General features: G+C 30.0%; 1 protein-coding gene across 2 annotated transcripts; it reads left to right on the top strand.

Annotated features, from left to right (window-relative positions):
• Nucleotides 1-24848, top strand: LOC107446905 (PC4 and SFRS1-interacting protein-like). Of its 2 annotated transcripts, none has more exons than XM_043048426.2 (10): nucleotides 1-97; nucleotides 7986-8013; nucleotides 9552-9752; nucleotides 11530-11638; nucleotides 12533-12599; nucleotides 15429-15524; nucleotides 17691-17783; nucleotides 18765-18822; nucleotides 18926-19021; nucleotides 22551-24848. In XM_043048426.2, the coding sequence occupies exons 2-10, from the start codon at nucleotides 7986-7988 to the stop codon at nucleotides 24497-24499; spliced, it is 2697 nt and encodes an 898-aa protein (XP_042904360.1). In that variant the 5' UTR covers nucleotides 1-97; the 3' UTR covers nucleotides 24500-24848. The 2 variants fall into 2 exon arrangements, with proteins under 2 accessions (XP_042904360.1, XP_042904359.1); XM_043048425.2 differs by having other exon boundaries at nucleotides 18765-18828; nucleotides 22551-24847.
• Nucleotides 24849-25449: the final 601 nt, after the last annotated feature.

The following is a 25449-nucleotide window of genomic DNA, read 5'->3' as shown; positions in this document are numbered from 1 at the left end:
GCATTGCTGTCTTCGAATTATTAACTACTCCTTTTTATTTTCTCCTCGCTTTTATAATTTCTAAAAATTCTTAACCTATGATATTTTCGTTGCTGAGGTAAGCACATTTTTTCATTTCTATTAGAATATTATCTGAAATTGTATTTTTATTGATATGTTATTATTTTCACTTGAAGTTCAACGCGATGTTTTTAAAATAATTTGTTCCTCAATTTACTCATAATAATGGAACGGTTTTTATCCTTTTCAAATATCTGATCAACGCTCTTCGTGATCGAAATCTCATATAATTTTAAATTCTTAAATAGGTTTCTTTTTTAAAAAACTACCTAATGGATCAAATCTTTTGAAGTTATAACTGAACTATAAAAACTCATGGATCATTTTGGGAATAGTGTTGCACGATTTCTTGAAAAATTGAGCAAGCATATTCTTTAAGAATTCCTTTTACATCATAAAAATCTTNTATATTAATTCACTTAGTTTTAGAGGTACGGCGAAAAATGAAAAAACTTAAATGAAAATGTTGCAACAATTTACCGCTTTTCTGATTAAACTTTTGGGATCATATTTTCCAAATTAAGCCCACAACCATTATTCTTAGTCAAAAAGTCCAAGTCTATCAAAAAATATATTTAAAGTAAGTTGTTTATATTTCATATCGTAATTTAAAATACCGTATTTTCTAATTACTTAACATTCCCTCCTACTATTAAAATTGTATTTTATTGTAGAGGAAAGGGGCCTAATATGCAGCACCTTTAATGTAGCCGAGGAAGATAATCAGTGCCGGATTACCCATTAGGCCAGACTAAGCCATGGCCTGGGGCCCCCTTAAAATGGTTTTTTTGAAAATAAATTTTAAAAAAATTAAGAAAAACAGTGATTTTTTTTTTAAAAAAATCAATTCCAAATATATATTCAATTTTTTTTTAAATGTTATGATTATTTTTAGTTCTAATTTAACAAAATGAAGTAAAATTTAATTTATTAATATTCATTTTTATTTTAAATATGCTTTCTTAAATGAAAAGATAATTACTTTTATAATTGAATAAACAAAAAATATACGAGAAAAACAACTTAATCGAAGGGCCCCAAAAATTTGAATGACCTAGGGCCCCGCGTACGCTTAATACGGGCTTGTCTCTGGGCACTGTCAGTTTTTGGTTTAACCACTGACTACAGAAAGGCTCCAGTATGTTAGCAGACAGCTTGTCCCTTGAAGAAGTGATGCTTTTAGTTTCCAACTTTTTATTTAAATTGTTTACAAAAGACAAATTTGGTTTTAACGCTTTTACATTTTGACTTATTATTTTAAAAGTTTTTTTCTTAATATTTGCTTACATCAATTTCATAGTTTTATTGTTTTGAAATTATGTAATTTTACAAATCTGCAATTATTAGTATCAAAATTTCGAAAACACATTTTTTTTTTAATTAAAGCAGTCGAAGTCAAATTTCGCACGCAGAGTCAGCTAATACATACAACACGTCAGATAGTGCATGAAATTCGAACTCGTTTCATTGAGTATTCTACTTAATAAAATCAACGTTCAGAAATTATATAGGAATAAAACAGGAGTGGGGCTTGCGCATGACTATGAAGAAGTATGAGGAATACATGCATGACAAATCAACATTCTTTTATCGAAAAACAAATTGCAAAGATTAATAAATTTCATTCAAAGCTACTTTATTTAAAAAAAATAAGCGAAAATATTAAATAATCAAGAAATTCGAATTAGCGATTTGCTTTTATATGCAAATAAAGTGAGACAACAAGGAGAGGTTCTAAAATCAACAATAGACAAAAAAAAGCTTACGCAATACTTCAACAGCCTCTGTGGAGTAAGTTAACTAAACCAACGGATCCCTAATGCTATTCTACGAAACTCAAGGGTTCCCTGGGAGAGTTAAAGGGGTTCCAAGACTTAAGACTTTTTTAAATCTAAGTAATGATTTTGAAACTGTTTGTGGCATAACTACCATTATAAATATTAAATACCAATTCACAAGTATGTAATACATGTTAACTTGATTCCTTATAGAGGTACCTTTTGATGGATGATGGTTGACATAGTCGATAATTAATTTCTCTCATGTTAATTCTATTTAAATCCTGTCATTAATCTACTATTTCTTTAATATTTCGGTTGCCTTTAAGATATTATTCAAAAATAAATGCCAAAGGGGAAAAAAGGCCCTTTTTTTTGATAAAAAAAATAAATAACCAGATATGATTTTTCTTACATCAATACATTGAATAACTTATGGAAAGGGCATACATTTACAAAAGAATTGCATTAGTATTTTCCCTCGGACTTTTCAAACGAAACAAAAAACTAAATTCGAAAATAAAGAAATACGTTTCCCTTAAGAACCATTTTCAACGTTTAGAGCATTTTTGTTTAGTTTTATCATTTCAAAGAAAATTATAATTCGTCTTATTTTAGCTCCAGGTTTTAGTTAACTCTAGGGCTACGAATTTAGTATCTAACGTAATATCTAATTTAAGATTGTTAATGATGATGAAAACAAAAAATTAACAAAAAAATCATTCCTCTTTCTATTTTACTTCTTTTATAACTGGTGTTGAACACATTCTGAGTTTACGATTATCAATGTTCAAGTCCTTGCAATTTTGAACCCAACCCAGAAGACAAGGGAACTTTTGGATCTACCATTAGAATAAACTAGTCTGTGTGGAGAATTTCTTGATGGAACTAACTCGTAATTGCGTTACACAGAGAGGAAAACGACGAAAATCTCCCACGGTTAGCCTAGTGGCAAGGGGATTCTAACTCATGAGGTTATTTTACATCAGCACTGTAGTCAGCCGGCAGTAGAATTTGTATAAACCAGTCACCGTAGTGATTCGAACCTGGATCACCTCATTGTGAGGCGAACGCTTTATCTTCTGAGCCACCTCGGCTCCATTGCTTTATTTTTATTTTATAACCGTAGTTTAACAGCCGTCTAATTTTGGGTTTACGGCTACTAATGTTTAGCTCCGTAGCCTTGTAATTTTGAATCCAATCCAGAAGACAACAGAACTTTGGAGTCAAGTATTAGAAGAAATTTACCTTAGTGTTGGACTTTTTGATGGAACTAACCCTCATTTGCGTCACATGGAGTGGAAAACTACGAAAATCTCCCACAGGGGACTCAGACTCATAATCCGTCAACCACTGAGGATATTTTACGTAAACACATTCCTCCTATTAAACAATTTCAAATTAAAATAGTATTTATTAATACGATCACGATGTCCGGGTTCCGCCGAAAGATGTTTGATTATTTAGGGTTCCTTAGCCAAAAAATTAGGAAGCGCTGAATTAAGTTTAGCTACATTGTGCGACAGCCCAAGCAAGAGGAACCCAGTTTTCTTGACTTTGAACTTAAGATTGTATACTAAGAGTTCCCCTGTGTTCTGGTTTGGGTTTAAAATTACAAGGCTACGGAGTTGAACATTAGTAGTCGTAAACCCAAAAATAGGGTCGGCAGTTCAACGACGGTTATATAATGAAATGAGAAGATATTATAATTATAACCGTCGTTGAACAGCCGACCCAATTTTATGGGTTTACGACTACTAATATTCAACTCCGTAGCCTTGTAATTTTGAACCCAATCCAGAAGACAAGAGAACTCCTAGCTGGAGCATTGGGAGAAATTTGCCTTCGTGAGGACTTTTTGATGAAGCTAACTCGCATTTGCGTTACATGGAGAGGAAGACCACGAGAACCTCCCACGGTTAGCCTGAGGGTAAAGGTTTGACCGTCTCATGATCCCCATGATTCGTCTACCACTGAGGATACTTCACGTCACCACTTTGGTCGGTACAAGCCGGATGCGGAATTTGTATCGACTGGGATTCGAACCCGGTTCGTCTCATTGGAAGGCGAACGCTCTATCCCCTGAGCCATCGCGGCTCCAAATGAGGAGATAGAAAACATCGGAAACTCGTTGACTAAAGTGCCAGCCATGTGGGTCCTGGGGGCTTCGGTACGGATGTCAGTCGCACGCGGAATCCCCAATGTCAAGCAATGTCAATAATCCCCAAGTTTTCAAGCACTCTTGGTACTGATTTTATCGACCTTGCCCGGTCCGTGGATAGAACAAGATAAAGCCACTCACTCACTGGGTGTCGATGTAGTTTTCTTTTTNATTAGCGATTTGCTTTTATATGCAAATAAAGTTAGACAACAAGGAGAGGTTCTAAAATCAACAATAGAAAAAAAAGCTTACGCAATATTTCAACAGCCTTTGTGGAGTAAGTTAACTAAACCAACGGATCCCTAATGCCATTCTACGAAACTCAAGGGTTCCCTGGGAGAGTTACAGGGGTTCCAAGAATTAAGACTTTTTTAAATCTAAGTAATGATTTTGAAACTGTTTGTGGCATAACTACCATTATAAATATTAAATACCAATTCACAAAGTATGTAATACATGTTAACTTGATTCTTTATAGAGGTACCTTTTGATGGATGATGGTTGACATAGTCGATAGTTAATTTCCCTCATGTTAATTCTATTTAAATCCTGTCAATAATCCACTATTTCTTTAATATTTCGGTTGCCTTTAAGATATTATTTAAAATTAAATGTCAAATGGAAAAAGAGGCCTTTTTTTAATTAAAAACCAGATATGATTTTTCTTACATCAATATATAGAATAACTTATGGAAAGGGCCATACATTTACTAAAGAATTGCATTACTATTTTCCCTCGGGCTTTTCAAACAAAACAAAAACTAAATTCGAAAATAAAGAAATATGTTTCCCTTATTAACCATTTTCAACGTTTAAAGCATTTTAGTTTAGTTTTATCATTTCAAAGAAAATCATAATTCGTCTTATTTTAGCTCCAGGACTTGGTTAACTCTAGGGCTACGAATTTAGTATCAAACATAATACTATCTAATTTAAGATTGTTAGTGATGCTGAAAACAAAAAATGAACAAAAAATCATTCCTCTTTCTATTTTACTTCTTTTATAATTGGTGTTGAACAGCTGACCCAATTCTAAGTTTACGATTATCAATGTTCGACTCCGTGCAATTTTGAACCCAACCCAGAAGACAAGGGAACTTTTGGATTAACCAATATAATAAACTAGTCTGTGTGGAGGATTTTTTTATGGAACTAACTCGTAATTGTGTTACACAGAGAGGAGAACGACGAATACCTCCCACGGTTAGCCTAGTGGCAAGGGGATTCTAACTCATGATTTGTCTACCACTGAGGTTATTTAACATCAGCCCTGTAGTCAGCCGGCAGTAGAATTTGTATAAACCAGCCACCGTAGTGATTCGAACCTGGATCACCTCATTGTGAGGCGAACGCTTTATCTCCTGCCTGAGCCATCTCGGCTCTATTGCTTTATTTTTATTTAATAACCGTAGTTGAACAGCAGACCCAATTATGGGTTTACGGCTACTAATGTTCAGCTCCGTAGGCTTGTAATTTTGAACCCATTCCAGAAGACAACAGAACTTTGGAGTCAAGTATTAGAAGAAATTTGCCTTAGTGTTGGACTTTTTGAGGGAACTAACCCTCATTTGCGTCATGTGGAGTGGACAACTACGAAAACCTCCCACAGTTAGCCTGACGACAAGGGGACTCTAACGCATGATCCATCAACCACTGAGGATATTTTACGTGAACATTCCTCCTACTAAACAATTTCAAATTAAAATAGTATTTATTAATACGATCACGATGTCTGGGTTCCGCCGAAAACTGTTTAATTATTCAGGGTTCCTTAGCCAAAAAAATTAGGAAGCGCTGAATTAAGTTTAGCTACGCTGTGCGACAGCCCAAGCAAGAGGAACCCAGTTTTCTTGACTTTGGGCTTAAGATTGTATACCAAGAGTTCCCCTGTGTTCTGGTTTGGGTTTAAAATTACAAGCTACGGAGTTGAACATTAGTAGTCGTAAACCCAAAAATTGGGTCGGCAGTTCAACGACAGTTATAAAATGAAATGAGAAGATATTATAATTATAACCGTCGTTGAACAGCCGACCCAATTTTATGGGTTTACGACTACTAATGTTCAACTCCGTAGCCTTGTAATTTTGAACCCAATCCAGAAGACAAGGGAACTCCTGGATCGAGCATTGGGAGAAATTTGCCTTCGTGAGGACTTTTTGATGAAGCTAACTCTACATGGAGAGGAAGACCACGAGAACCTCCCACGGTTAGTCTGACGGCAAGGGGATGACCGTCTCACGATCCCCATGATCCGTCTACCACTGAGGATACTTCACGTCAGCACCGTGGTCGGTGCAAGCCGGATACGGAATTCGTATCAACTGGGATTCGAACCTGGTTCGTGTCATTGGAAGGCGAACGCTTTATCCTCTGAGCCATCGCGGCTCCAAATGAGAAGATAGAAAACATCGGAAACTCATTGACTGAAATGTCAGCCATGTGTGGGTCCTGGGGGGCTTCGGTACGGATGTCAGCCGCACGTGGAATCCCCAATGTTTAGTTTTCAAGCACTCTTGGTACTGATTTTATCGACTTTGCCCGGTCCGTGGATAGAACGAGATAAAGCCACTCAGCCACCGGGCGTCGATGTTGTAGCTAAATATCCTGTTATAAGGACGTATTTCCTTACAAAAAATACATAATAGAATAATACATCCTTCATCAGCGGAGATAGTCTGATCTTCTACTGGTTTCTAAACCAGTTCGTTCTATTTTTTTTCTCTTTCTCTGTTCCAATGATTTATTTAACTTTTTTTTTCAGTTTTTATCCCAAAAATGTGTATTTTTAAATAATTACTAAAAATAGAAAATATAAATGCTAAAATAGATATTTATAATTTTTGGAAGACTACAACTCTAGTCCAAACTAAGTAAAGAACGTATAAAAAATAAAAATCTATCACATCACCGAAGTTTTACTGATATTCTTACAATATGTTTGTAGCTAAACCTCTTTATTGCAAAAAAATGTTTTGATTCGTTTTGAAACTAATTTTTTTACGATGAAGATCATCTTATAGTTGATATTGGTGGAGAGGTGTTACGGTCCTTAAGCAAATGTAAAAGAAGATTCAAAAGCTGTTTTAATTATAAAGCATTTGACCATCAAGTCAAAATCAGCAACAAATAAAAGACCCAACTCAGTCACGAGTTATAGTCTCATTTGAAAATAAATACATGTACTTTTAAAGAAAGAATTAAAAAAAAATGTTACGAATTTGATATTGAAATTTCTAAGAGAGGAATTTAAAAATTATCAAAAAAATTTTTAACTATGTCATTTGCGTTCATTTATTTATTAATTTACTTATTGGCGCTTTATACGAATGTAATAAAACAAGTAAAAAATAATTACGAGTACGTTACTTAATACGTTACGAGTACGTTACTTAATAAGTTACTTAATAGGAGTGCAATAAAACAAGTTAATCTCAAAGTAAATATTTTCTAAAGTTACTAACTAAATCATTCAATTGTACTACGAAACGAAAGTATCAGAAAACGAAATAATGCTTGATGATTTTTAAGAAGATAAAGCAAGCAAAAAAGTATGTAATAACTATTCTAAAAATATTCAATCACTCATCCTACTATTGTACTTGGTGTGATCAACTTTTATTTTTCTGAAAGGATTGTTTAAAAAAGATGAAGCCATCTCATTATTACATTACACGCCTGTCACTAATCATTATTTTAAAAGAAAAGCACCGCATTGAAATTTGAATACCTACTGCTAAAAACATTCTAATTCTATGTTTTCTAATCTTTACTATTCAATATAACTCTGTATGTAAATGGGTTTATTTTTTGGGCATTGTGCAAATATTATGAAATGTGTCTTTGAAAATTTTCCTTTTTTAAAAAATTTCATGGTATTATTTCTTACATGTTTGTGATGTTTCGTGATAAATGTTTTTTTTTATTTTTAAGTTTAAGTATGTATTTTCGGATAATTCACTTATATTTTTCTTTGTATTGGGTTTCAGATGCCGTCCTTAAGTAGATCTGAGTTTTGTAAGTAAATATTTTATTAAATATTATTATCCATTATTCACCAAAAAGTTTCATATTATTTATTAAAAAACTGTACCTGGCTTATAATTTTTTTTATTAATGCATTGACTTTAATTATTCGAAAATTCCTATTCCCAGAAATGGTTGAATGCCTCTTCAAGCTTATCCTTAAAGTTTAAAAGAAAATTATAAAATTTGAGCATTATAATGAATGAGCGTTGATAACAATTTAGGTTCAGAGAGATTTAGTTGTAATAATAAAACAAAAAGTTCGTGGGAATTAGTTTTTTTTCCTTTGAAATTCAATTTTTCATTTGAGAGGGTGAATAATTTCAAGTTTATTATCGAATATTACCAGAAACTGTATTGAAGTTGATAAAAATTGGTTTATTTGAATCTTAAAATTATTTTTAAAAAATATGCAACATTTTTAAATACTACGTTTTATGTAAAACCATTTATTTCTTTGTAATTTTTTTATTGCGTTTAGAAATATCTATAGAAAATCTCTGTTCATGTAAATCTGTCATAATAAATGTAGTCGTACTGAATATTAGCAATGTAAGCATTTTTACTCTTGCACATTTACACTTTCTAACATTCATATATATGACTCCAGAAAGTAAATTAAATGATGGTATGGAGTAAATACTTTGAATTATATTCATTTTACAGTCTTAAAAAATGCATGGATAAAAAGTAAATCAATAAACTTTCCACTATAAAACAGGTACTAAAAAACAGAGAAAAAATGCAGTTCTTTCATATATATCAGAATATAATCCGAAGGAAAAAGTAAATAGTATTAAACATAAGTGCTATTATACATTCCTAAAATAATTTATTTTTGGGAATCAATTATGTTTTGTAAATTTATTTAACAATGTTTTGATAATTACTATTTTAATTACACTGAAATGAAATCTTGTTTAAAGACAATAATACAAAAAAAAGTAAGGATTTATAACAACACTAACTGCCTGGGACTGCCAGTACTTCCTACAAAAAGTCACACCTTTGTAATTCAACGTAAACTAGACAGTATTGCCTCTATCCATGGCACTGGTGTTTAATTTTGACCTTCAAGGATAAAAATTATTTACGGAACTGCTATATGGCTCTTTAAAATAATACTCGTACAAAGACAAAATGCAATGCTTTGATCCAGAGGAGAAGCAGTTCGTTCACTTGCTGCTTCGTGAGTCCAGGAAAAGTCACAAACAGGCTTCGGCGTCTAGTTCGTCCATCAGTACAAATTCAATGCTTTACATTCCCATGTTTCTCTCCACTTTCGCAATCTCTCTTCTCCTCAGACCCATAAAAAAGAAGAAGAAAAAAGAAAACATTAAAGGAAAATAAAAAGAATTTGCATTGATAATCGAAATAATAAATCTATCTAACATCTAAGCTACTAAATTAAACCCTATATATTTTGTAATTAACGAAATCAGTATGAAGTGTTGGCTTCAATTTGTAAAAGACTGTAAATAAGCAATGAATTTAATTTTAACCACAAAAGAAATATATTTTTGATATAGATTCTAATGGAAAAAGGAAAATCAAAACAACGAAAAGAGAGACTACAAGAGATAGACATCTGTTTTGGAATGATATCTACTCTAATAAAAATTTTGGCTTATGGATTGAATGCACCAAGTGTAAGAAATGGAGAAAATCTTTCCAATTTTCTGAATCTCATGAAGTTCCAGATTTATGGCATTGTTCAATGAACAAATCCGGTAAGCAAAATTTGTTATCTTATTATGAAGCTGAAGGAGTAGTATTCATGAGTGTTAATACAACATTGTAAACTGCAATATAACAGTAAAATTTATCAAAATATCAAAAACTATAATTTGATAACCAATTAATTTAAATGATCCAAAAACTAAAATTATCGTTAGCACTTTTTACAAAAAAACATTTCTTGGATTAAAATTTTTAAGACTTATGTAGGAACGTTGGGCATTTAAAATATAAAACACTATAATCTGATAACCAATAAATTTAAATAATCAAGAAAATAAAATGGTTGTTAGCATTGATTATGAAATTTAGAGCTAAGCATGTTAAAAAAATTACTCTTTTTAATTTAAGATTAAAAAAAAAAATATAAGTAACTTAAGTAGGTGAAAACAAGGCCAAGTTAATAATTTTTAAGAGTTTTGTTTTTCAATGGAAATTTAGAAACGAATATAAATAAAATGTTTTGAATGTGTTTAAGCTATTTAAAATTAGCAGTGAAAATTTTCAAAACAGAATTCTATATAATTTTTTAATAAAATATTGCATTTTGTTCCTCGATAAGTTTTGTGTAGCACAGTACGCTGAGCACTATTTAGATATCTTTATCCATTTTTATATCTGTTTTTTAATCCTTATCTTGCTATTTTAATGACGTATGCATATATATCGACAGTAAAGTGCCGGCAGGAAAGGGGTAATAATCCAGTGAAAAGGGCATCCATTTGACCATTAAAGACGCTAAAATTTTAAATCTTTTGCTTGTAATTTTTGATGAAATTGAGTTTTTTACTGGTAAATCTTTCTCTTATGCAAAGTTTTTATGAAAAACAAAATGTATTTCTCAGACAAATTAGGTTTGGTTTTAGATCACGAAAATTTGAAAATTACATTTAATAAATTTTAGACTACCCTATTGCGAATAATAAGCAAAGGCATATATCGACATGACATACACGGCATATATCGACATGAAAATGATTTTTAAGAATGAATTTTGGTTTTAGCAAATATGCATTTTTGTTTCGATTTAAAAAAAATAAACAACTTTTTTTTTCCAATTTATTCTCTTTAGTGATTCTGCTAATTTTTACAGGAACATTAAATCAAAAAATTAGCCCCAAGCATTCACAAATCGCTACTCGCCATTGATTATAGATAGATACCTTCTCATATTTTCTAAAAGAAATAATTAAATTTCATCTCAAATTAAGAAAAGATTGGCTCTTAAATCATAGTAGGATATAGTAAGTTGATAATAGCTAGCTTTTATGTTTGTTACTAATCAAAATTTTTTTTATAAAACTTATATTAAAAGAATAAGTCTTTTATTAACTCGAGTTTTTGAACATATTTACTATTAAATCAGTAACAGGTAATAAACTGATAATAGCTCATTAAGAATTTCTATAAAGCAAAATTTTAGTTCTTGCGTTTTATTATGTTAAATTTCGGCTCGTCTCCATATTTAATACATTTTTATCGGCACTAAAATTGTACAACTACTTTAAAAATTGGCACTACTTTCATTCTTTCACTTGATTATTCAATTATAAGAAATTTAAAAACAAATTTTTTTACCCGAAATTTTTTTACCGGTAGGAACCCGGAATATCAGGGTTTTTAAATTGTTTCATATTTGTTGCCATCATATTTGTCTCATAATTGTTGCACTGTTTTTTTTTCTTAACTAAGCTAATTAATTTAAAATTTTTATTGTCTTAAAACATACTTTTTTCTTAATTTTAAAAATTTTCTTTTTCTTTTATTTAGATGATGGAATCGAAGGAAGTTGTGAAGATCCAGAAGAAGATACAAACGAAGACTATTTAGAGTTTTGCCCAGGATCACTTGTTTGGGCTAAACTGGATGGATACCCCTGGTAAGTTCTCGCATAATGCATTCCTCACTCTTACTTTCATCTCATTAAAAATAGCAAAATTAATTTTTTAGTGTTTTATTCTGTTGTCATTAAAGAAAAAAATTCACTAATAATTGAAACGGTGTGCTACATTACTGTGCAAAACATTTCTTTATTTGTTTATTTTTTGTATTATTTATTCTTTTGACAATAATATGATACCTCTCTTCATCATTACAGAAGCTTTATATTTAGTAAATTATAATAAATGCTTCAAAAGATCATGAATTTCAAATATAGTGTAAGCAATTTCAATCGAATAGATAAAACTATATCTTAGGTACGGTTTCAAAAATGTTTTTAAATATATGCAAATTAGCAATTTTTTTGTTATTTTTTTATTTAGAAAATGCTTTTGTAATTGTATCTTTAAAAAGTGAAATGTGATACGAAATGGGTTGAATTGCAAATTCATTTAGGAACCAACTTGCAAAATGATGTTCAAAATAATAATTATCTATTCAATGTTATTAAAAAAAAGTGTGAATTTTATTCATCAAAGCAAAAAATATTTTGAAGAAAAAAAATTGTCATTGATACTTGATGGCACTTTAATTATTCCAGGCATTGGATTTATAAATTAACAGTGACATTTTATGAAACCTTTTTAATTAAGAATATAAAGAACAAAAGATTCAACAGTACATATTTAATCCAGATTGAGACTTTTTGTGATAGTTGAAAAGTATTAGCCTTTGCCACTAAAAGCAAAAGAAAAAAAAATAATAATAAATAAAAAAAATTGCAAATTATATTTATAAATACCATAACGCATTTGTGCCTCGTTGGTATTGTATTTATGTAATGTAATTTTAAAAAAAAAGTTGAAATTAATTTGTATAATTTTGATTTTAGGTGGCCCGCAATGGTTGATGAAGATCCAGACATTGAAGAATTTTTTTTGAGTCAAAGAAAGAGTGATGTATGATATTAATTTTTTTAAATGTAATATGCCTCTCAAATTAGTTGGTAGCGTTTTTTATAGTTTTCTGGGGAAAATAATATATATTTGAAAATAGAGTTGAATATTTGAAAGAGCATTTACTTAAAGTGTGAAAATGTATGTTATGTTTTCTCTCATTTTAAAACTTATTCACATCAGCTAAGGAGAGATTTAGTTACAAAAATTGTTCCCTTTATTTAGTGATTTAAATACCTGTTTTATGAAACCTTTATTGCTCAAAAGATAATTAAAGGAAAATATCTTTCGTTATCTAATTACATATTAGCTGCGGGATTAAAAATAATTGTATTTACTTAAAGATTTAAAATTTACTCAACTAAATAAAATCTCAAATATTTTGATATACATTTAAATATATTCTGCATAAAATATGTCATTTTATTTATGTGGGTAATAATTCTAAATATAAACATTTTAACTTTTTTGAAGGAAAAAAAAAGTTGAAAAAAAAAAAAAACATTTAAGCTGTAACACTGGGCGGGTGTTGAAAGAAAGCATTCTTAGAATCAAATAAGCTTCCAATCTTAAGTTCTTCTTTAAGCTTACAGCTTAGCAGTACTAAACACGGCAAGGAAATGATACCTTATTCCATTAATTTTAACTTCAATTTAAAATAGTTAATTAGTTCTTTATTTCGAACAGAAGAAAATATTTTCTGAAATAGAACAGTTTCAAAATGATTAGCTAAATAATGTCTTTTTTTTTCCTTCAATATTTTGGACCCTTTTGTCAGGAAATGTCACACATCTCCCTCCATCTTAACTCTCCGTCTTGTCACATTAAATGTTATATTATGTAATCATAGGTTAGCAATTATGGCACAAAACACATGTTTGCATAATAATTTTGAACTATAACTTTTTTAATGACATTGGTCATAAACAATCATAATGATTAGTTGTGTACCAGAGTTGGGCAAAAATGTAACCGATTGCATTTTTCGATTACAGTAACCAATTACTTGTAATCTAGATTACAATTCACTGAAATTTTGATTACAGCTATAATCATGATTCCAAGTAATCGCAACAAAAATGATTACTGGCAGCTATGATTGCAAGGGTTCAAAATATATGACAACATGCGCCATGAAAAACTGACCACCCTGAATAATTTTTGATTTAGTGATCGCATTCTTCATGTTCTAGGACTCATTCTTAATGGTTCGAGGGGGTGACCTCAAATAGGCTAATTACTTAAGGCAGACAATATTTTAAGTTACGAAATCAGACACAACAACGTACTTTCTCTGAGTAAACAGACCTTTAAACCTTTTTTTCAACGGATTCGGATTTCTGACCTCCAAAATATAGGGGGTAGCCGTAATCTGGGGAAATATGGCCCCCGTAGTTTAGTCAGAAGAGCTATCCAAAGTTTGCATCCGTTAATTTTAATTTTACTTTTTGCGTTTTTCGACTTATCTCAAGAAACCTTTAAGCTAATTAAAAAAAAATTTGCATAAAAATATAAAATTTGTTTATAAAAAAATAATTCTATGCAAAATATATGTACGGATGCATTGTACCTATGTATATAAGTAATGTATGCATGTATAAACAATATATGTACAGTATCAAAATACCGGACACTCTGAAAAAATTTTGATGTAATGATCTGATTTTCACATTCTAGGACTCAATCATAATAGCTCTAGGGGGTGGCCTCAAATATGCTAAATAAGTGTAGATGAATTTATAAAATTTTTGAGTTACGAAATTAAGCACAAAAACGTACTTTCTCTGAATAAACATAGCTTTTTTTTTAAGCATATTTGGATTTTTAACCTTCAAAATATGGGGGGTAGCCGCTATCTAGGAAATATGGTCCCCATAGTTTGGTCAGGAGAGCGATTTATTTTTTGAGTATTTCGCTATATCTTGAAAACTCTTTAAGCGAATTAAAAAAATTTTCCACACAGTTATAAAATTTGTGTAGCCAAAGCTAATTCCATTAAAAAAATAACTGTTGGTAAATACTTATTATTTATTTAAGAATGTTCGAAAAAACTTTGTAAAGTAGTACAATTTTTTGCTTAATTTCAAAAAATGTAACTTACTTGTCAATTAAAATTTTTTCAAACACTCTAAAATAAAATATCAATATTTATTAAAAGTTATTTTTTGCACGGAATATTCTGTGGATAAACGAATTTTATAATTGCGTGAAATTATTTTTTAAATTCGCTTAAAAGGTTTTCGAGATATAGCGAAATACGCAAAAAATAAAATTAAGGTTAAGGAAGGGGTCCGAACTTTGGAGCGCTCTCCTGACCAAACTATTGGCACCATATTTTCTAGATTGCGGCTTCCCCCTATTTATAAGGTCTGAAATCTGATTCTGTCAACAACAACAAAAAAAAAGAAGTTCAGTTTATTCAGTGAAAGTAAGTTCTTGGGTCTGATTTCGTAACTTAAAATATCGTCTGCAACTTAGTAATTAGCATATTTGAGGTTACCCCCTCGAGCCATTAAAATTGAGTCCTAGAATGTGAAGATCTGATCAGATCAAAGTTATTCAGGGTGATCTTTTCTTTTTGCGTGCCGTACATACATTATAGATTTATCTATTGTTCATACGGATCAAATGTGTCAAATGCCCTCCCCATTTTAAATGTGTCATTATTTATGAACGGGCCCTAGTCGGTATTAATCAGTACTTGCAAGTTAAATTAAACCAAGCTTAACTATTTCCTAGTACATTATATTACAAAGCATATAACAGGATAATGGAATTTCTTTTTTTTTTCTATATTAACTGTAAATATTTAAAAATCATTATAATTTACAGTACTACCATGTCACATTTTTGGATGAAAAGGTTTCTCGTGCTTGGATTAGAACCACACAAATTAGCAGTTATTTAAAACCACCTCATATGCACAGAGTATGTATCCATAATTTTTATTTGTTTATTTCGCTTAAAATTCATAGTAATATTAAATTTTACCCTCAAAACTAACATTGTGAGTGAAATCTTATTAGCCATATCATGAGAACATGATTTTTATGCAAATATTAACGTATGTCCTGATTATTTTATTGAAACTTCAGTAAATAATTTATGCACATTATCATATATTAACATATTTTCTATCAGTGTTAAGGGTCCACAACCTGTACTTTACTTACATGCGGTCCTCAGGCAGCATTCTGTCACGGCAGCACCTGAACAGAATTAAAAAAAAGCTATTATAATATTTAGGGAAAATAAAAATTAGAAATTTTGAATTGCGCGTTTAAGTATTTGCGCGATTCAAAATTTCTAATTTTTATTAACTCAATGTAGGTTTTCGTTCTCTTTTTTTTATCGGTGGTTATCGCTGCGAATTTTAAACAATATTAATAATACAACATAAAACAATGCGTGAATTTCGTATTTTGGTAATCATTTTTGAAACTCTTGATTTATGTCCATTTCATCGCTAATCCAAGTGATTTTTCGATTGCGTTTTCTGTTGATATTGTTGGTTTTCTAAGTGTTTCTTTTTAAATCCAGATATTTTTAACACGATTTTATTAAAGACTATTAGTGAGTTTAGAATCGTACATTTTAATAATAATCACCTTTTATATGTTTTATTTGAGCTAATTTTATCGTAAATCCAAGTTATTTTTATCTAATTTTTTTTAATCACCTATTGCTACGCGTTCCCCGATGCTTTTGAAAAATCCCGATATCCTTAATATGCACTCGAATCGCGCGTTTAAATATGCAACTTATTGGAGTCGATTTCATCGCAAAAGTAAGAAACTTGTTTTTATTTTTTCATCATTCTTTCAGTCAGTATTGCTACGTTTTTCTACGAGGCTTTGCAAATCTCGATCTTTAAATCCGTTACTGTAACGACTTGCGATTTTCAAATCACGCATTTTAGTAATCCTTTTTCTTATTTATAGCGATTTCATCATCAATCTAAAGTAATTTTTTAACTTTTTTTAAAAATTTTATTTCTACGTTTTCCAAATAATTTTGAACATCCTGGTATCGTTAATACGATATCATTATGACTTACCTGGTTCAAATCGCGTATTTCAGTTATTATTTTTGACGTGCTTTGTTTGTGCAGATTTCATCGTCAATCAACTTTAACTTTCTACCTTTTCGGCATTTGGTACTGCTGCTCATTTTTTTTAAAATCTTGTTTTTTTTAAAATTATTTTTNCGTTCTTGAGGTAAAAGTGCGAGCTTTGCGCCAAAGTGACGTCACTAGAGTGACGTCCGAGGATCGGCGCGGCGCGAGATACTTCAAAGGAGTGAACCAGCCCTTCTATTCTCTTTAGCCCTGCCTTTTATATGTCTTATTTGAGCTAATTTTATCGTAAATCCAAGTTATTTTTATCTAATTTTTTTAATCACCTATTGCTACGTGTTCCCCGATGCTTTTGAAAAATCCCGATATCCTTAATATGCACTCGAATCGCGCATTTAAATATGCAACTTATTGGAGTCGATTTCATCGCTGAACTAAGTAACTTGTTTTTATTTTTTCATCGTTCCTTCAGTCAGTATTGCTACGTTTTTCTACGCGGGTTTGCGAATCTCGATCTTTAAATCCGTTACTGTAACGACTTGCGATTTTCACATCACGCATTTTAATAATCCTTTTTCTTATTTATAGCAATTTCATCATCAATCTAAGTAATTTTTTAACTTTTTAAAAAATTTCATTTCTACGTTTTCAACATAATTTTGAACATCCTGATATCGTTAATACGATATCTTTAAGACTTACCTGGTTCAAATCGCGTATTTCAGTTATTATTTTTGACGTGCTTTGTTTCTGCAGATTTCATCGTCAATCAACTTTAACTTTCTACCTTTTCGGCATTTGGTACTGCTGCTCATTTTTTTTAAAATCTTGTTTTCTTTAAAATTATTTTTCTTTTTTCGAACTTTTTATCTCTAACACAATATTATTTAAATAAGCATCTTAAGCATGTATGGATAACTACTTTAAGTGAAGAGGTTTTTAATAAATCTTTCTACTTTAGTTTAATTATTTATGGAAAATAAACTTTAGTATACTGTATTAATTTAATTTATTTGTAGCACCTTCCAAAGCATCTAAATAGGAAAAAATATAGAATGTTACTCGAAAAAGCTGAAGTAAATGCAAACGCGGCATTGGAAATGACTCTGAAAGTAATTCTGCATCATTATATTATGTGTTTAACTTTAATATAAAACTTTATGTTAGCTATTTAACATTTACTGAAAACTTACTATAGATTTCCTAAAATTTTATGGAAAATATTCCAAACCTCATAGTCATAGATTTCTCTCTTTGTTAAAACAATTAAAGTATAAGTAGTAATTAAAGTATAGTATATAGTTATGTTTAAAAAGGGTCAAAGACCTAAGCAATTGGATTCGAATATCTTAGAAATGAACTTACAAATGAAACGAATGAAATTCTTTAACTCGCATAATTAACAATAGAAAATAAGTGCATAGTTTAATATTGACGAAGTTGTTAATTGATTTATTATTCATCAAAGGCGCCATTCAGATAATTTGAAGGAAAAAAAACATTTAAGTTTGCATATGCTGTATTAAACATTTTAATAATAAATTTCCCACGATCCCACGCGAACATGTAAGAGACAAAAGAGAGATCACACTTGAGTAATATGAGTTCATTATACTTACATATTGTCTTAATTTTTGACTGTACAGTTTTAAATATCAAAATATTTTAATTTTTTCTTATTTATTAAGTCTGACCAGCTGGTGTCCGGAAGCGGCTAGTTTTAAAATAATTAACAATGTCTCGCTTTAACCCAATTTTCCTTGTGAATTTAGAATATATGATTGGGGGGAAACTGTTTTTTTTTTAAATAATTATATTCATTTTTCTATCAGTGAAACCTGACTTACCTTCTCATCATATTTTTCAAAACGTTAGCATTTTAATCGTCAAGTCAACAAGTCAACACCTGCTTCATTTGAATTTACACTTCGTATAAATACAAAATATAAAACCCGTTAATTTAGAAACTATTAGTATAAAAAAAAACTTTTAAAAAACTAATCTATTCAAAATGTAAAAGTAAATTTAAGTTTTTGTTCTGTATATTACTAGTATAAATATTTAAAACTAAAATATTTTTTATCCACTTACAGGAACGTTTGGAGAAATTTAGCTTTCCTCATCTATATAAAGGAAAATTTCCTCTAGCCTGTAATTGTAATGTTTTTTTCCCTTTAATTTTTCATATTATTCTGAATAACTTTATATTTTGAAAATAAAATGCCATATTATAATATATCGATTCATATTTTAGTTCAGCCTGATAGTTCTGATGAATCAGAATGTATTACAGCTGATACATTATTGAAGGAACTTGATTCAATTGATTCAGATTTCTCTTCTGATTCAGGTAATTAACAGTTGATATTTTTGTGAATTATAAAGTATATGGAGAAGTGAGCATCCATTAGTATAGGCATAATTACATAATTGCTAATATAGGCATAATTACATGAATTCAGGGATCAGAATTCCTTTAAGGGTAAAATATTTGTGTTATTTTTTTTTAATTATATCTAGGGGTTCAATCCATCACCGATCTATTTCTCACTCTTTCTTTTGGAAAACACAAATGATTGCAAAAACCGTCATTATAACTTTTGATTGAATAATTTACTAACCTTACCCAGGTAATTTCAAGAAGCTTTTGAGTTAGCTAACTGAGCCTTCAATAAATTTTTTATCATTAAAACTGATCCTTCACGAAGAATTTATATCGTTAAATCAGACCCTTCGCAAAGTATTTTACAATAAACATAGACTTTTTAACAAAATTTTTCATTTTAAACTCTTTGAAAGACAAGGTTTTTAAGTTTTATCTTAAAAACAGGATACTGGCAGAAAGAACCCCATTCTGCAGTAGCAGTTCCGAATAGATTTTTTAATTTATTTTTTACAAAAATAGGCATTTCAAGAAAAAGTATAAGGAGATCGCTGGTGTTTGTGGGTTTTTGCAAAAACGAAATCTTATCTTCACAAAATTAAATTTTGATTTAAAAAAAAAAAAATCTACACTTACAAAAAGTTTGGAATAATACTAGGAATATCCACTAATACTTAAGAAAGTGACGCCCGGTGGCTGAGCGGTAGCGCTTCGCGCTGTCGTGCCACAGGTCCCTGGTTCGATCCTCGGGCCGGGCAAGGTGCACTCAGCCTTTCATCCCTTCAGTGGGTCGATAAATGAGTACCAAGCATGCTTGGGAACTAAACACTGGGGGTTCCGCGTTCGGCTGACTACCTGACCGGAACATCTGCTCCTGCACCCCAGAGCCCAAGGTCAAGAAAACTGAGATGGGCACAGTAGGCCTTGGCCCTCTATGGGCTGTCGCGCCACTGAGTTTAGTTTTACTTAAGAAAGTAATTTAAGGAATTTCTCTCCGTGATTAAAACCTTTCATTTCAACAATCAGTTGTGATGAATAAATTATCTAAATGTGTTATCAAAGCGTGTTTCACATACAATGGAATCATTTTATGAAGAACGATAAGTTTCTTGTGAGTTCACAATCTTATTATTTTTACCATAATGTTTTTAACTTTGAATTTTTATTACTAAGAAAGCATTTTTAGATTTGTGATACACAAAAAAAGTCTTTTATTTATTTTTATAAATCTCACACTCAATTAAAACACTCAAAAGTGCTGGATAGAAAACGGGTTCTGTTCTGAGCTCCACCATATTTGTCCTTTTTTTTTCATTATTTGCGATTAAATTTTTAGATTTATGGGAAAAAATGTTGTTTTTATTTTTTTTAAATCTAAATATATTCATAACTTTAATTGTTTGAAAAAAAAGAAAAAAAATTCTTAGAAGTAATGCAGATTTTTATTTTTTATTTTCATCTCTGTTTAATAAACAAATAAAGAGGTAGTTTTCGAAATTGTTCTAAAGAAATAACTTTATTTCCCTTTATTTTTCCATATTAAATTTAATTCAGTGTTTAAGAACTCAGTCTAATTGGTTTCGGGTGCAGTTCTCCATTTAAAATTTGCTTACTCCATAAATTCTCTCATCTTCCAACTTTCGTACTTTTTCTCTTAATTGTAGTGTAACAAAATGTTAGATTTAACTTTTTATTTTTGTTTCGATGAGTTTGATTGAAAATATTTTTAGCTCTATGTTTTTTAAATGATTCAATCATACATAAACTCACCTTCAAGCGAAACAGTGGTGTTTCTAAATGCTGGTGAATTTATGTAAAATTCGTTTAACTTTAATCTACTTTCTTATATAATTCTTTTTGTTGCAAAAAGCGTTAAAGTTAACAGCTATTACTTTTCTCTTTTAAAAAAGTTCTTAATTAACTACTTTAGTTCTAAATGTAGTTCAAAATATGTTTAATGATGTTAAAAACAAATATATGCATTTTTATTTATTACTTTTGTAGCTAAAATGCTTATACTGATTCTTTGACCTTTCACTACATAAATTTCCACGCACATGCAACAAAAATTTCCTCACACAAGTACCATGTGTAACTTATTTATTAGATTAAAATGTAGTTAAATACAAGTTTTATTATAATTAAAGAACGTGGGGGAAGAACTGTTTTTGTCCATGAAAACTGATTCTGAGAACAAATGAATTTGCTCGCAGACAGGAAATGTTTCTCCACAGTACGGCCCATCTTTATAGTGTAAAAACTCACGGGGATAGCCAGTTTTTCACGCTATTGCTTTATCAAAAAATTAAGAAAAATTGGCGTGATTTAAATAATTTGATTTGACCAAAAATATTGATTTAATCAGACGCTTTTTTTAATAAAAAAAATCATTGCTTTGTTCAAAAATTTTAATTAGGATACTCTTGTGATTGCTTCTTTTTAAAAAAAAAGTCAAATTTCATTGATATTGAATGCTTTATCCAAAATTTTTATGCTTGTAAATTATTATTTGATGTTTGGATTAGAGTAGTGTGAAACTGTAACTTACCGCAATTGTATGTAAAATAATTTTTCTATTATATTAATTATTGAATATAAATGTATTATTAAATTAAATATTATTGCTATTATATAACAATCATATTAATTTAGTTTGATATTTGCTTAAAAACAAATACCTTTTAAACTTATTAAACGCTTTGTATGTATACCTAATGCAGAAATGCTTATTCTGCCAAAAGTAATTTAGAGTAATTGATTTTTTTTGTATATTTCTTGATCTATATTTATTCTTCATTAATATTTATCTGACATATTGGATCTTTATCTTTACAAATTCTTAAATGTATTGAACTTGAATAAAAACAATGGTGTTATTTTTTTACTGATTAGTTCGAAATTATTTTATAATTATTGAATAATAATTTTACCATTTAAATTAAAAATATTTGCGCATTGTTGGCCGGTGACGAGTTTACTCGTCTTTTCGTGCCCAAAGTTGTTAATCGATGTTGAGTTACCTCGTTTATTATACTTGCGATGTCGAATTAGCTCATAATCTGTCAATAACGTTTGAACATGAAATCCTTATTTAGAATATTTTACCATATTTAGTTACAAAATGACATGGCATAGTGCAAGGGAAATGACATAGTTTCTGTGTAAAAGAGCCGATCAAAAAAGTCTTAAATATTTTAGTTATAATATTGTCATCAATATTATATTACCAATCACATTAATATTAAGTATTATTATCATAGCTTTGGTTGGTATATGTAAGAAAGTAAACAAATGAAAATAAAATAAATCCGATTTAAAGCAACAAAGAAAAACTTTTTCTTTAAAAGTATGTTTTTTTGCCAGATGACATTATGAATGCATTTCATTCTAGCCAATATTCCAGTTTTATCAATTCATTGAGTACCAAATGGGATTTTATATGTAAAATATTTTACTAAAATTGTTAATAATAAGTTATTTTTCTTTTTGATTGAAGATTCTTCTACTTTGAAAAGATCAAATGAAAATGAAGACAAAATACCCAGGGAGCTAATACATGTTGTTCCAGATGCCGGTAATATTGATGAAACTGGATCAAACAGCGAATGTTCTATAATGAATTCTTCCCCTTCCACTTCAGGAACAGAAAAGAAGATGAAAACATCAGCTATATCCTCCGATGAAGCAAGTGAAACAAAATTCCGCAGATCATCTGCAACTGTCCCCGAGAAAAACTTCACAAAAAAGCGTAAAAATAAGAATTTGGATAACAAAGCCTCAAAAAAATGCAGCTCAGTGAATCATCTTACTTCCTCTGAAAGTACTGCCACTAAACCACCTGAATATGTTGATCTTTGCCTTGATGACGATGACACATTGGAGTTAGTCATAGCTTCTAACAAAGAAGAAAAAACTGAAGCAAATCAGACATCATTCAAGTGTCTTGTTAGTGATAATCCTTCATCTAACATGTCTATTCAATCCAGCGAAGAGGGTGGAGCTAAAGTTGTAAAAGGATCTAAGGATAAGCTGACTAAGAAGAGAAAAATTGGTAACTTAATGACAAATCCTAGTGAAAAACATGGTATCGATACGAAAGTCGTAAACAAGCATCAGTGTTCTGGTAAAGATAAAGATGTCATGATACACGACAGTGTTTCATCTGTAGATTTGGGGAATAAAACATTGTTGGCCACTCAGCCAAATGCAGAACGCAGTGAAAAATGTAAACAACTTAAAAAGAAGCAGATAAAAGATTTAAAAACAAGCCCCAACGTGACATCAGATGTCGTCAGTACAATTGTCACAAATAATCATCATTTTCACGAGCCGGATAAAGAAGTGGAAGATATCAGGAGTTGTGATAATGATATCAATCTTCCAGCTGTGAAGACGCAAAACAAAACATTATTGCCCATTCAGTCAGCTGAAGTAAACGGTGTTAAATCAGTTGATGATAAAAAAGAATCTAATAAAAAGGTATTGAAGAAGAAAAAAGATTTAAAGGCAGAGTCAACCTTAAAACATAAAACCAATCACAGAGTTGTGATGAATTGTGGGAAACATAATGTAAATAACGACAATGGGGAATCTCTCTCTGATGATAAGGTCAAAGTTATCCCCCAGAAGAAAACAAGCAGAATTATGACAACAACTAAAACTGCCATGGCACCGAGAGCGAATCTTGGTCTATCGAATAATATAAAAAATGTTGGTGCGAAAACCAGCACCATCGTTGGAGCTGCCAAACCTAAAAAGGAAAAACAATTACAGGGAAACAAACAAAAAGTTGAAAAAGCGGTTACCAAGAAGAAAGATGTTCAAGTTAATGCAGAACAAAATATTTCTTCGTGTGATAAACAAATCCAAAGAAACAATGAATCATCAAGATCTAATTTTAAAACTAATCCAAAATTAAAACCGTCTTTTAAAGCATTTAAACTTCCGTTGAAAGACGTTGTTTCAAAACAGTTTGATGAAAAGAAAAAGGATTTTAATGATACAAAAGAAAGCCAATCAGTTGGGCAAAATCAGGATTTTGGTAAAGAAAATTCTCGTGTTGAAGACCAGGTAGTTAGCCCTACCACCCTTGGGAATTCCGATTGCGATAAAACTTGTTCTAATGCTAAACCACCAAAAGAAAACGTATCCAAGAGTAGGAAAGACAAAAATTTTATTAAGACAGGTGACGTCAGTTTACCCGAAGAAGTTTCACTGAACGAAACTTCAGGACCATTGAATGGAAGTGCGAAAGCGCTGTTGTCTACTAATGGTGGTAATGAAACCGAAATACGAGAGAAAATTATAAAAAAAGCAATTCCAACTCAAATTAGCGAAAAAATTCGCGAAACCACTGTTGAAGATATTGAAAGTAATGTGAACAAAGAAATTGAATCACAAGATGAAGATTTCTTTATTGTTTCGCTATCAGATGAAGAGTTTTGATACTTCTGGATTGGAGTTTTTTGAGCTGAATAATTTTGATAAATTACTAAACTTCGATTGAATTCTAGATGGATTGTTTTAAATGGAATCTGAAGGACTTTAATTAACTCCTTTCTCTTCCATAATGCATAAAATTTTTTTATTACCACATCTAAGCTATTCTGTTCAAAATTTGCGATTTATTATTTGATTAAATTCATCAGTTCTTTAATTAAGCTATACTAAACTTTCATATTAGTAACATAATTAATTCAGCTTAAGCGTCTATTAAATTTCTCAGATTTACCTACATTACTTTTTACTCTTTCATTTTGTGAAAATCTCATTACTTCTACAAATTTCCTCATTTTTATTTCTCTGTTGAATTTCTCATTGTTTTTTTATAACTGTATATTTGTTAATACTAATATTTCACAAATATTTTATTACTTATAAAAAAATAATGTACTTCCTTTCCGATGAAATACATCACTTTTTATTTTGTGAAAATATCACCATTGTTAAAAAAGTCTTAATTTTTAATTTTTCCTTGATTTCTACATTATTTTGTTTAAAATATATTTTAAATGTCAGTTACATAAATTTATTTATGTTGCTAATTTACTGTAATTTTTTTCATTTACAATTTACATTGTTTTCCCTTGAAATGTTTAAAATCTATCACTTAATATTTTACATTTCAATTTCGTGAAAATATAATATTTTTCTTCATTTTTATTATTTTTATTTTATTTTTTTGGGGTGTAATAGTATGATATATAAAAATATTTGAGCACTAATATCCCACAGAAATTTATTCATTAGAAAAATATGGTATATATCGTTTTTTTCTAGCATCTATTTCTAAACAATTTCTCTCTTAGTTTTTGTTTTGTTATAATTACGTTCTGATATGAAGACACAATATCTTGTAACAACTTTTTTATTGAATAAAGCCCTAAATAAATTAT

The sequence above is a fragment of the Parasteatoda tepidariorum genome, chromosome 3 (genome assembly GCF_043381705.1).
Source record: "Parasteatoda tepidariorum isolate YZ-2023 chromosome 3, CAS_Ptep_4.0, whole genome shotgun sequence".
In the NCBI taxonomy this organism is placed as follows: Eukaryota; Metazoa; Arthropoda; class Arachnida; order Araneae; family Theridiidae; genus Parasteatoda; species Parasteatoda tepidariorum.
This window is presented reverse-complemented; position numbering and strand designations above follow the sequence as displayed.